This window comes from Phoca vitulina, unplaced genomic scaffold (genome assembly GCF_004348235.1).
Source record: "Phoca vitulina isolate PV1807 unplaced genomic scaffold, GSC_HSeal_1.0 scaffold21, whole genome shotgun sequence".
Taxonomy (NCBI): Eukaryota; Metazoa; Chordata; class Mammalia; order Carnivora; family Phocidae; genus Phoca; species Phoca vitulina.
Window position 1 is genome coordinate 20,914 of NW_022589724.1, and position 14,030 is coordinate 34,943.

The 14,030-nt window shown below is 41.5% G+C and overlaps 1 protein-coding gene across 1 annotated transcript in view; it reads left to right on the plus strand.

The window, feature by feature from the left end:
* Positions 1-14,030, plus strand: part of FRMPD1 (FERM and PDZ domain containing 1) — a 50,605-nt gene that overhangs the window by 1,002 nt on the left and 35,573 nt on the right. The window contains exons 2-3 of the mRNA XM_032418958.1: positions 12,876-13,033; positions 13,916-14,018. Coding sequence (XP_032274849.1) covers positions 12,876-13,033; positions 13,916-14,018 — 261 coding nt within the window. The remainder of the gene's footprint in view (positions 1-12,875; positions 13,034-13,915; positions 14,019-14,030) is intronic.

The following is a 14,030-nucleotide window of genomic DNA, read 5'->3' on the forward strand; positions in this document are numbered from 1 at the left end:
GCATTTTTGGTTCAGCATTCAAGTCTCTCCATGATTGACCTACAGTCCTTTACAGCTGTTTGTCTTACTGGTCTGCTTCCTTCACATCATACCCTAGCTAAAGGAACTATTCATTGTTCCCCTGCTCCAGGCACACTCTTTTCTCCTTTCACCCCTCAGACGAGGGCTCCTGTGCCAGATCCCTTCCTCCCAACTTCATGCATACAGAACCCACCCACAGCTCAAGGTCTGGCTGAAATGCTCAGTCTTCCAGGAAGTGTGGCCCAGCCCATAGTTAGACCTAACCACTCCCGTGGGACCCCACAGCATTTGATTGGCATCGGCAGCACACTCCTCTTGGTGTGTTCAGCGTATTTGAGCACATCTCCGTTTTTTCCTTCTGGACAGTAAGCTCTGAACGCAGGGAAAGTATTGGCCTCTCATCTCTATAACCCAGAGGTGATTGAGTCCCAGGAGATTGATTGCAAGTGGTCAAGTAGTACTTGATGGTGAGTGGGGAAACTGCTAGGTACATTGTGTCCTAAAGTGGGTTCTGCAAAACCTAGTCCTGTGTAATGCTGCTCCACTAAAGGTTTGGAAGTGACGCAGCCCATACCGCACTCCCACCCACCTCTGCTTGCATTTTGCACACAGTGCGTTTTAGCACAATAAAGGCTCTGTGAATACCTTCAGAAAAGAGACCTGTGTAACTTTAACTTGATGGTGCCTAAATATTTGACGTTGGTACTTTCTAATACCCTGCTTTTCTCATAATGTAAATAAAAGGTGACATTGACCTATAGGAAGTTTTCTTTCTTTTTTTTTTTTTAAGGTTTTAATTATTTGAGAGAGAGTATGAGCAGAGGGAGGGAGAGGTGGGGAGGGGCAGAGGGAGAAGCAGGCTCCCTGCTGAGCAGGGAGCCCGGATGTGGGGTCAGATCCCAGGACTCTGGGATCATGTATGACCTGAGCCAAAGGCAAATGCTTAACTGACTGATCCACCCAGGTACCCCAGGAATGTTATTTTATCCAACATCTTTTTTGAGATATATTTTACATATCATGACATTTACCCACTAAAAGTATATGGTTCAGTGATTTTTAGTATATATTTAGTATATGTACAAGATTGTGCAAAAATCACCACAATCCAATTTTAGAACATTTTCAATACCATAAAAAGAAACCTCATGCCGGTTAGCAGTCACTCCCCATTTGCCCCTCCCCCAGCCTCAGACAACCACTCATGTACTTTCTGTCCCCTTAGATTTGCCTATTCTGGATATTTCACATAAACAGTATCCTATAATACGTGGTCTTTTGTGCCTGGCTTCTTTCACTTAGCCTTATGTGAACAAGGTTCATCCATGTTATAGCATGTATCAGTGTTTCATTTTTATTACCAAATAATATTCCATTATGGAATATTTTCTTTGTCCATTCATCAGTTAATGTACACTTGGGTTGTTTCCACTTTGGGGCTACTATGAATAATGCTGCTATGAACATGTACGTATAAGTTTTTGTTTGAACATATGTTCTCATTTCTCTTGGGTTTATACTTGGGAGTGGTAGAGATGGGTCACATGGTAACTTGGTATTTAACCTCTTGAGGAGCTGCCAGACTGTTTTCCATTTTACATTTGCACCATCAGTGCGCGAGGGTGCCATGTCTCCACGTCCTTGCCCATTCTTGTTACTATCTCTCTTTTCTGTTGTGGCCCTCCTAGTGCGGGTGAGGTGGAACCTCACTGTGGTTTTGATTTGCGTTTTCCTGATGGCTAATGATGTTGAGCCTCTTTCCATGTGTCTCGACAGTCTTGTTTTCCAAGTGCTTGAGAAAGAGAAGCAAAAGAGGGAAAGATTCCTGGCAACATGCATGGAAGACATCATTCCGGTGTTTCTAGGATACATTTGGCCTTGCTTAAATTGCTTCTCCTCTCTCATCTCACAACCTTGATACAGCCTGGGTTCTTGGGGTCCTCAGATTACTTGAAAATGATAAAGAACCGAAAAGCTAAGTTTGGGGGAAATAATTGCAATTTCCCCAGAGTGGAGTAAATGATACCACCGACGACCAGCTGCTTAAGAAACCTGGGAGTCATCCTGACTCTTTCTTTTACTCACAATCTGCACCGACCCCATCAGCAGCTCCTATCCATTCACCTTCAGATGTTATCTCACATCTGTCCCCTCTCTGTCCCTGACGGCACTGCCATGGTCACTTAACTCTTTCTGTGATCCAGCCTATTCTCACCCTGAAGCCATAGTGGACTTTTCAAAATACACACCACTCCTGTCCCACATACTCGCCCCTCCACAGCCCAGACCGGTCAGGGGCTCACCTGTCATTGTGCCACGGCCGGCAGCCCCTTTACGGTCTGGCCCCAGCCTAACTCTCCAACCTCATCTTGTTCCTCCTGCTTCCTTGGCATAGCCGGTCCCCCTCTTTGTTCCTTTCGGAGTAATTAGCCCTCATAACACTTATAATAATACATCCACTGATTTCTTATCCATTGTCTACCTCCCCTTGCCCCCCAGTTATTATACGACTTTCTCCTCTCAACTTACCTGCCACATGTGAGACCAAGGACCATGACTGTCTTGTTTTACAAAGTATCTTCAGCCCTGGAAGACTGCATAGTATGTAATAGATGTTCAATAGATTTTTATTGATTAAGGGTTTTCATAATGAGGAATTAAATTATTTATTAAAATATATTTAGGAGTACCTGGGTGGCTCAGTCAGTTAAGCGTCTGCCTTCAGCTCAGGTCATGATCCCTGGGTCCTGGGGTCAGGCTCTCTGCTCAGCAGGGAGCCTGCTTCTCCCTCTCCGTCTGTCCTTTCCCCCTCGCTCATGCTCTCTCTCGCGCGCTTTCTCTCTCTCAAATTAAAAAAAAATCTTTAAAAAACTGTATTTAAATTTTACATCCTTCCTTCTTCCAAGGAAAATTTTTGATGAGTAACAGTTTTAAAACATGTAGAAATTTTTAAATAAAGATGGAAATGCTATGCATTGTAAACCAGTTAGATGTGGGATTTAACACTTGAGTACTAACATTGGATCTGAGTTTTTTGACAGCCAGGGCAAGAAATGAAAGAAGTACATTAACATGTTTCCTCTAGTCCAGAAAAAGGAAACCTAGAAGTTCATCTGCAGTCATATATTTTACATGCACCTTATTACAATCCTGTTATTTTTTCCAGACTTTCAAAAGTCTGGAAAAAGACCCCTCTTTTATCATCCAATCATTTCAGCCTAGTTGTACTTACTTTACTTGTGATTACCATTTTTTCCATAAAATTTTTTTTTTTTTTTAAAGATTTTATTTATTTATTTGACAGAGAGAGACACAGCGAGAGAGGGAACACAAGCAGGGGGAATGGGAGAGGGAGAAGCAGGCTTCCCGCGGAGCAGAGAGCCCGATGTGGGGCTCAATCCCAGGACGCTGGGATCATGACCTGAGCCGAAGGCAGACGCTTAACGACTGAGCCACCCAGGCGCCCCGATTTTTTCCATAAAATTTAAACTTTATTTCTGACTCTAATTGAATTGTCTAGGAGCAAATTAGTCAAAATAGCTATTTGCATTTCCAAACATTGCTAAACAAATTGATAACCTTTATGGACCTGGGGTTAAGTTAGAACTCTATAATGCATCTTAAAACAGGTGATTTTCTCTGGAGGAGTGTCAACTTTCAAAATTGCTTTGATTTCTAAAATTTTCAGTTAAGTTTCAGTGGGTGGTTATTATTACAATCAGTCAAATTCAGACAGTGGTGCTCAGTTAGAATGAGTGTGCGTGCTGGGGTAGGTGCAAGCCTAGTGAAACCTATAATTGTAGGTGTGGAAAATTTTTCAGATGTTGTGAAGATGACTATTCTCCCGCTACCTATGTTCATATTCTAACGTAAAAATAACATGTATAGTGTCAGTGCTCTTTTAGAAATAGTTAACCCCAAAGAGGTGCCTGGGCAGCTTAGTCAGTTAAGCATCTGTCTTCTGCTCAGGTCATGATCCCAGAGTCCTGGGATCAAGTCCCCAGTTGAGCCCCCCATGGAGCCCCGCATCAGGCTCCTTGCTCAGCGGGGAGCCTGTTTCTCCTTCTCTCTTTGCCTGCCGCTCCCCCTGCTTGTTCTCTCTTTCTCACTATCTCTCTCTGTCAAATAAATAAATAAAATCTTTAAAAAAAGAGAAAGAAATAGCTAACCCCACAAATGGTCACTGTGACATGTTTTGAATTTCTGTATAAATAATGCAATAAAATCTACTTAATAAGAGCTGCAAACATAGTGACATTATATCATAACCTAATTTTTAACCATTTTGCTTTGAACTAAATTGTCATCTTTTTACTAGCTTTGTATAACTATAGAAATGATGACATGAGAAAGACTTAGGTTTGATAGAGTGGGGGATATATTTGAGAAGGGACATCTTAAAGATAAATTACATGAAGTGTTCTATTCTTTAAGTTAGGTCGTGTTTACACAAGTGTATGTTTTATAATTACTATTTTAAGTGCACACATATGTTTTATATCATATATTGAAATTTACTGATACATATTTAATATTATCCTTAAATTAGAAATGAAGACAGACTTAGTGAGTGGGAAAGGAACACAGAAAGTATCTGGGAGGCTGTAATGTTCTATTTCTTGATATATACAAATGGGCACATATATATGGTATAATATTTGTCACAATAGAAATCATCTTGGGGGCACCTGGGTGGCTCAGTTTTTAAGCGTCTGCCTTCGGCTCAGGTCATGATCCCAGCGTCCTGGGATCGAGCCCCGCATCGGGCTCCCTGCTCAGTGGGAAGCCTGCTTCTCCCTCTCCCACTCCCCCTGCTTGTGTTCCCTCTCTCGCTGTGTCTCTCTCTGTCAAATAAATAAATAAAATCTTCAAAAAAAATCATCTTATATCCAAAAGAATAGTATAATTTTCCACTTAATTATACCATTTTTTCCTCCTACCAAAGTTTTGGTTTTTGTGTAGTTAAATGGTATTCTCTTGATGATTTATTTGATTGCTTCTAAGCTTAGAAAATCCTTATCCCATAGTTAAATTTCCTATTTAATTTAATAGCTTAAAAATATCTTATGTTTAGTTCTTTAATTTGGCTATGAGATAAAGATCTAACTTGATTTTTTAGGCTATGAGATAAAGATCTAACTTGATTTTTCCCAAAACAGTAAGTAGCTATTTGCATCACCATTGACTGTGAGTGATCTTTCTTTTCTTCGATGATTTATGACCCCTCTTTTACCATCTATGAAATTCCTCTTTCTGTGAGTCGGAAATTGGATCTCTTTCGAGGCTAACTATTCTGTAGCCTTGATCTGCTTATTTTCACACCCTTGTGTTAAATTTTCAATTTTTTTTTACCCTTACCTGCAATTCCTGCATATGAACTTTAGCATAATGTTATTGTATTATTAAAACAACCCAGCATAAGATTTACTGAATTCTCTTATGCTCAATCTAGAAGTATTCATTTTATAGAACCAGTTTTAAAAAAACATGAGGAGCTTAATGCAACTTGGTGCTTGGTGCTTGGTTTTATCCTCAGGGCTTAAAAAGATTTCTTTCAACTTACCTTGAATCTTTTTTTTTTTTTTTTTTTTAAAGATTTTTTATTTATTTATTTGAGAGAGAATGAGAGACAGAGAGCACGAGAGGGAAGAGGGTCAGAGGGAGAAGCAGACCCCCTGCTGAGCAGGGAGCCCGATGTGGGACTCGATCCCGGGACTCCAGGATCACGACCTGAGCTGAAGGCAGTCGCTTAACCAACTGAGCCACCCAGGCGCCCTCAACTTACCTTGAATCTTAATACTCATGAACCCCCATGCATGTGTTGCAGACACGTGCACGCACCCACACACATCCACACAGGCACACGTGTATACACCTGCCTGTGTGCACATGCACTGGTATCCTGGCATCCTCGTGTCAGGAGCCCTCCCTGTTGCTTTTACATGTTTTCCAAATGTACTTGTTCACTACAACCATAAAAAGACTATTTACTAATTATAGGCATGGCCTTCTTTGGCCTTTCTAATATTTCTAATGATGTAGAAAGACCACTTCATGGGTGCCTGGGTGGCTCAGTCAGTTGAGGGCCTGCCTTTGGCTCAGGTCATGATCCCAGAGTCCTGGGATTGAGTCCTGCACTGGGCTCCTGGCTCAGTAGGGAGTCTGATTCTCCCTCTGCTCCTCCCCCTGCTTGTGCTCTCTCTCTCTCTCTCTCTGGCAATTGAATAAATAAAATCTTAAAAAAAAAAAAAAGAAAAAGAAAGACCACTTCAGCTATCAACTTTTGCTTCTTGACCTATGGGCAGAAGTGGGAAGATCTGAGAACAGCTCTGCACTTTCGGAGTTGCCCTCATCTTCTGAATCTTCTTTTTAAAGTAATGATAGAATAATTACTTCTCTCAACTGTAGGCCTTGGTCCTATAGCACTGTACTCCCAGTCTCTTTGTTGCATGGTCCCTAGAAACTGTCATAAGCATAGTCCTATGATTATGACCACATGCTACTTTTCTTTCTGGTAGGGACTGCTCCCTCTATTTCTGCTTTCTTTGAATAAACCTTAGATTAAAAATCCAGTTTATACCAGACTTTAGCTTTTAAAATCATTCAAGCTGAAAGTCTAATACACTGTTTAAACATAGATTCAAAATAGTTTCTCCACATCCTGCTGGAACTCAGAGGTGAATTCTTTGTTGTTACAAGATAGAAGTAAAATATATTTTCTGATCTATCAGAGAACAGATAAAAAGCCAGAGAATATTGGAAGCATAATCTATTTCTGTGTGGTATTTTTTCTTTTTCAGTGTTGATCAATTTGGTGTGAACGAATGACCCATAAAATATAGAATTTGTCTATATGAGACTACTTTCTTAAAAAAAAAAAAGATTTTTATTTATTTGAGAGCGAGACAGATAGCAAGAGAGGGGAGGAGAGGGAGAGGCAGGCTCGGGACCCTGGGATCACAACCCGCCCGAAGGCAGATACTTAACCAACTGAGCCACCCAGGCGCCCCTGCATGAGACTATTTTTATGATAAATGTAATGTGTTTGTTTTTTCTAGTCCTACTATAGGCTAGATCCAGTTATCTGACAGAGTCCACTAGTGAAGCCACAGGTCTTATGCTGTTCCAATGTAAAATCACAGGCACGATCTCAGATTTGTGGTTTGAAGCCATTACAAAATGAACCAGACATAGGTTTTTGGATTATCAGTGCTCGGTCTGATATTTGTAAGATGCTTCAGAGGAGGAAATTGTGCTTCGAGAGCATTTCCTTCAGCTCCCCATCCAATATGAAACATTCTTTGTGAGGAGAGGCCATGGTTTGGTCATGTTCTCAAGCAATCCCTTTCCAAACAAAAGCTGAAACGTGGCCTTTGGGGAAAATGTCAAATGCAGACTTCGAGCCAAAGCCACCGGCACTGGGCAGGGGTAAGTCCGCACAGTGGGGCCTTTTTTGTCTACCATTGTTGAGGAATGCAACCTTCCAAAGGGAAAAGTCAGATAAATGAAGACTACCCATTTGAAAAGCATCCAAATGGATTCTATTTTAACCCTGTGGTCTGGTTTTTTTTTTTTTTTTTTTTTAATTCTCCATAAGCCTTACTCTATGCTTAGCATTGAGTTTAGCACATGGGACAAAAAAGACATGGTTTTTGCCTCACAAATTATAGTCTAGAGAGGGCAAGAGACTTCACGTTGGTCATTGCAAATATTATGTATATTTCTAAAAGAGGTGTGCATGTTCTGTAGGTGTGTTCAACAGAAGGAGACTGACAAAGTAGGGGTTGAGCATGTTGGGTAAATTTCTGGAGAGTGTGTGCTATCAGGGGTTATGGGGGCTGAGGGAGGATTCTAGGTAAAGGGAAGAGCTTGTGCAAAGGCCAATGTATTTGAGGAACTCAAAGGAGACTACCTTGGCTGGAACAAGAATATCAGGAGAATGAATGGCTTGGTTGTCGAGGCTAGAGTGGTGGGCAAGAGCTGTGTTAAGTCGTATCAAGGATTTTGAATGAGGCCATTCAGTCAAGGGAGACATCCGAGCAGGGCTGCATTTATAAAATCAGTCTGGGTACTGGATAGAGAAGCATTCAGGAGAGACAAATGTGAAAAGTGAAGAGACCAGTTTGGAGACTATTGGAGAAATCTGTCTGCAGGACAGGTAATGGCAGCCTGAAATGGAATGGTGGCTGAGGAGACAGAAATGGACATTTTTTAAAAAAGATTTTATTTATTTATTTGACAGAAAGATAGCCAGAGCAGGAACACAAGCAGGGGGAGTGGGAGAGGGAGAAGCAGGCTTCCCACGGAGCAGGGAGCCCGATGCGGGGCTTGATCCCAGGACCCTGGGATCATGACCTGAGCAGAAGGCAGACGCTTAACAACTGAGCCACCCAGGCGCCCCCAGAGATAGACATCTTTAGAGATCTTTTGGTGTTGTGACTGATCAGATAGTAGGGATGAGAGCAGGATAAAGTCAAGAATGACTCCCAAGAGTCCTCGTGATACCATTTACTGAGCTCTGGAACATGGAGAAGCTGAGTCCTATTTAGTCATAGGGCTGAGCTGTATTGCCAATTTAGCAAACAAAGGAAAATGACAAATATTGAACTCTGTTACTTACATTCAAGTTGTCTGCTATTTATTAATGGTTATGTATACATTTTCATCTTTGCCAATCATTTGAAGTACTGTTTCATATCATGCTTTCTGTATACAGTATTTTGCTCATGTATTCATCTAATAAGCATAAATGCTTCCTCTGGGCAAAAGATCTTCACTCAGCACTCAGAGTATTTAGGTCTAGAATAATCCAAGCTCTCCCTTAGGAAGGGAATCTGAACTATAGTTTAGAGGAAGCCCTGAAAGGGTATGTTCTAAGCTGTGTTTCCATGTATGTCGAAAGTTCTGAGCCTCGTGATACTTCATTGATGAAGAGTCTTGGAGTAATTCTTTACTATGCTTGGTTTATCCTCTGTTGAGTTATTTTGAGTTTTTCAGTATTCTAAATGAAGCTGTGATAAATATTTTTGAATATTTAAGAGGTAGGGTGTTTTGAGTTCATACTCTGGGACTTTACTAGGCCTGGGAACACAGAATAAATAGATATGACCCTTGTCTTTTAGGAACTCATGGTCTAATATAAATAATAATTTATTTTTTTATTTGAGGTTATTACTTTAAGGAATGGCAGTCAGAATGGTAACAGAAGGTCAAAGAAAATGATCAAATTTTAAATTCACGTTACAATTTCCCTAATTATTTTCTAGAGAGATTGAATAGCCAATTTATATGGTCAGCCTTAAATCCCAAGGCCCACACATGTTGGGCTTTATTAGTTTTATTTATATCTGGTGCTTTACTTGACATGTATAGTACTCTGTAGCCCTTTCAGTTGTGCTTCTTTAATTAATAAGGTTGTATATTTTCCGTGTTATTTATCAACTTTATTTCTTCATGTGCAAGTTGTCAGTTCACTTGCTTTGAGCATGTGAAATCTGGATATTTTACTGCATGTATTTATGTCCATTCTTCATATATTTGTATTGTAACCAGTTTCCTCCCAGAATTTTATTTTTTTAAACTAATTTACCTTGGGGCACTTGGCTGTCTCAGTTGGTTAAGCTTTGGACTTCTGCTCAGGTCATGATCTCGGGGTCCTGGGATTGAGCTCAGTGTCTGGCTCCGCACTAAGCAGGGAGCTTACTTGTCTCTCTCTCTTTCCCTCTGCCCCTCCCCCCACTCCTGCTCTCTTTTTTGTCCTCTCTCTCTCAAATAAATAAATAAAATATCTTTTAAAAAATAAACTGATTTACCTTATTTTCAACAGCTTTATTGAGATACAATTTACTTACCGTACACAATTCACCCACTTAAAGCATATAATTCAATGGTTTTTCGTGCACTCACAGAGATGTACAACCATTACCACAATCTATTTTGGAAGATTTTTTTCACCCTAAAAAGAAACTCCATATATATTGGCAATCGCTCCCCATTTCCTTCCAGAATTCTCCTGCTTTCAGCCCTAGGCAACCACTACTTGTCTCTATAGATTTGCCTATTCTGAACATATCCCATAAGTGAAGTCACACAGTATGTGTTTTTTCGTGGCTGGCCTCTTTCACTTAGTAGAATGTGTCCCAGGTGCATCCCTGTTATAGCCATGTATTCGTATTTCATTCCTTTTTGTTGCCAAATAATATTCTGCAGTGGAATATTTTCTTTGTCATTTCATCAGTTGATGTACATTTGAGTGGTTTTCGCTTTGGGGCTATTATGAATATTGTTGCTATGACCGTTTGTGTGCGAGTTTGTGTGGATATATGTTTTCATTTCTCTTAGGGATATATGTAAGCATGGCATTGCTGGGTCATATGGTGTTCAACGTTTAGTCTTTTGAGGAACTGCCAGATGATATCAGGGTTCCATTTTCTTTACATCTTTGTCAACACTTGACCTGTCTTTCTGATTATGGGCCATCCTAGTGGGTATTAAGTGGTATCTCATTGCGGTTTTGATTTGCATTTCCAAAATGGCTAATAATGTTGTGCATCTTCTCATGTACTTACTGGTTGTTGGTATATCTTCTTTGAAGAGATGTCCACATAAATCATTTGCCCACTTTTTAATTGAGTTATTTTTCTTTTGTGTTATAAGAATTCTTTATATATTCTAGCTGCAAGGTCCTTATCAGATACATGATTTGCAAATGTTTTCTCCCATTCTGTGGGTTTTTTCACTTTCTTTATTGTGTCCTTTATTTTTTTAAGATTTATTTATTTATTTGAGAGCGCACATGCGAGCACAAGCCAGGGGAGGGGCAGAGGGAAAGGGAGAGAATCCCAAGCAGATTCCATGCTGAGCGCAGAGCCAGATGCGAGACTTGATCTCATGACCCTGATATCATGACCTGAGCCGAAATCAAGAGTCGTATGCTCAACTGACTGAGCCACCCAGGTGCCCCTTAATTGTGCCCTTTGAAGCACAAAAGTTTTTAATTTTGATGAAGTTCAATTTATCTGTGTTTTCATTGTGGCTTGTGCTTTTGGTATCATATCAGCCTAGCACCTAATACACATTCAACTAATCTGTTTCAATGAGTTAGTGAATGCTTTTTGAGGCTGTGTTTTGTGTTTTTATCCTGCAGCTCCACTAACCTTACTTTTTTAGCACCAGCAATCCTCTTTGTTGATCATTTTCTAGTTGTACCATCATCATCTGTTTAAAAACAAGTGGGATTTTCCATTTCCTGTGTTTATTATGCCTCTTACCATTTTTCCTTCTCTGATAACTATTACGCGCATTTTTCCTGCTATGTTAAATAGGAGAAATGTCTAGAGTATCCTTCCTGTTGCTCTTTTTTAAAAGAACGTAAATGTGATTTTTGGCGCTCAGTGTACTATATTATTATTTGGGAAGGTCCTTTCACAGCTTTAAGGTTTTGTTTTGTGTTGTTTTTTAATCAGGAATGGCTACGGGCTTTATTCACTCTACATTTTCAGTTTTCTGTTTCTTCCCTCTCATTAGCTCCGTCTGCTGACGCTTCTCAGTATGACCCTGTGCTTGCGTAGAAGAAATCCTCTCTTTGCTTCTAAGCTGGTGGGGTCAGGTCACCATCTGGTCAGACAGCCTAAATCAGCTCTAAGCTGGGGTGTGAGGAGCTCCTTGTTGGATAACATGCATGAGATCTTGTACTTGGGTTTGTCACATGCATTTTGGCTCCATGAAGCAGTTTTTAGGTTTCCCAATCCTTGTTGAAATTTGAAATCATTATCAATGACAGGTGATTTTCAGATAAGTGAGGTCCTGTTGCATTAAGCAGAGTTCCGGACAGTATTTGGTAAATGGATGAGAATAAATGATAGGGCCTAACTGCAGAGCCCCAGGGGAGCTGTTACTCCTCTACATGCTGTCATTTATTATTATTATATATATAATATATCATTATTATGACAGTAAACACCTCATCCCATCCCCATTTGACCTTTCTCAGAAAGAACCGCTGTCTCGCAGCGGGGAAAAGTCATTTGCCACAGACGAATGAGAAATAGCTCATGACTTGCCTTGTGGTTTTGAGAGAAAGAAAATACAAACTTTTAACTTACCTGCTTTTAGATTTACAGGGAAAATATATGTTTTTAAAGATTACTCTAGGGGGAATCTTCACTCTCCGGGATTTCCTATTGGAATCCTCACAGTTACCAAGTTGAAAGGTAACTGTGTAATTCATCTCAAGCCCAAAAGAAAAAAAAATCTCCAAAGAAACAATCCATCTATGGAATTAGTCAGCCTCAGACGTCCAAACTGAATAATACCTTGTTCCTGTTCACAGTCCCTGTTTTTCCTCTTCTGTACCTCTGCTGAATCACTGCCTCCTGCCTCATGCCTGGCCCGACATCCCCCCATCCCCGCATTCCCCCATCCCCGCATCCCCCCCATCTCTGCATCCCTGCATCTCCCCCGCATCCCCGCATCCATCCACTTAGCGGCAGCTACTGAATATCTTCTGTGTGCCAGGATCTGGGATGTGTAGATATACCCTCGACATCTCTCAAGGTGCAGCTCAAATGTCCCCTCTTCCAGGCAGCAAATGCTTTCCTGATTCCTTATCCCCTCCCTGACAAAGTTAGAACTGCTCTCCCCTTTCTCTGAGTGCCCAGAGCACTTCATGACTTCTGTTGTAGAGCCTGGTGCTGTGTTCTACCGGTCTCTGTGCCTTAGCTCTGTCAAGAGGAGAGTTGGGGTGTGCTCCGCACTGCATCTTCCTCCTCCAGGATGCCTAGGGCTGTCCCGGTTTGTGACCACTACCTACAATCCCCCTCTGTCTCTTTTTTATAATACTCCTTCTCTTCCAGGGCTAAAGTTGCTGCAGCTGATGGGTCCCCCGGGATCCCAATCCAGACCCTCACCCCTGTGAAACACACAGTAAAAATAGACAAAGATGCCCTCCTCCAGGACTATGGATTTCACATTTCTGAGAGCCTTCCCCTCACAGTGGTGGCCGTCACAGCAGGTAGGGGCTGACTGGGAAACAAGAAAGGAGTTTGGCTTTTCAGGAGGGGGAGAAATAGCCCTGGATCTCTTCTCATCTCTCTGTCCTAGAACATAATTTCAAAAAATGCCACCCTAGGAAGTTAGAAAGGGCACATCTAATTCTGACCTAATTCTGTCTAGACCTTTGTACCTTCCTTTGGTGCAGAGAGGGAGGAAGCCCCAAGTGCACCTGCTCATTGGAACCCCAGGCTCCTGCTGGCCTGGACCAGGGCTTTGCCCACCCGTGGCTCCCTGGCCAGTCTCAGGGCAGTGACAGTATTTGGATCAGCTCACCCTCCTCTCTGAAACCCTGCATGCTCCGAGCTGGGGAGAGTTGCTGGCCAGAGAGTAATAGAAATTATTGATTTGTTTTCACTTGAGTCTTTGTAAAATATAGACTCTATCAGGGTGAAGAAGAGCATGCTGGAAATGTCTAGTGTTTGTTTTCATACATCAGCTATGTATTGATGTTAGATCTGGAACTAGTTAAAATCTACTGATTTCAGTTTACATACACACACACACACCCACCCACCCACCCACCCCCAGAGTTCTTTAGAGATGAATGTAGTAGATTCACTGGCCAACTCTGTTGATTCTGGGGGGTTTCTGCTAGTTTTCTTTCCCAGGACAGTCTCCTAATACCCCTTGAAGGTGATGGGATGGTAGGTACATTATCCACATTTTGTAAACAGGAAAATAGATCCATGTGAACCCAAAGCTGGCTGGGGATGGGGGTGGGGAGGGGAGTGACCTGGTGCCCAGGGGACTGGATCAACCTGCCATTCAGTTGTGTGGCTATGACACACGGGGTCTGGGCCCTCGTGGCGTGAACACCAATTACTTCTTCTCTGTCCAACAGGAGGCCCTGCTCACGGCAAGCTTTTCCCTGGTGATCAGATCCTCCAAATGAACAACGAGCCTGCCGAAAGCCTTTCCTGTGAACGAGCAGTCCATATACTGAGGTACTAAATTGC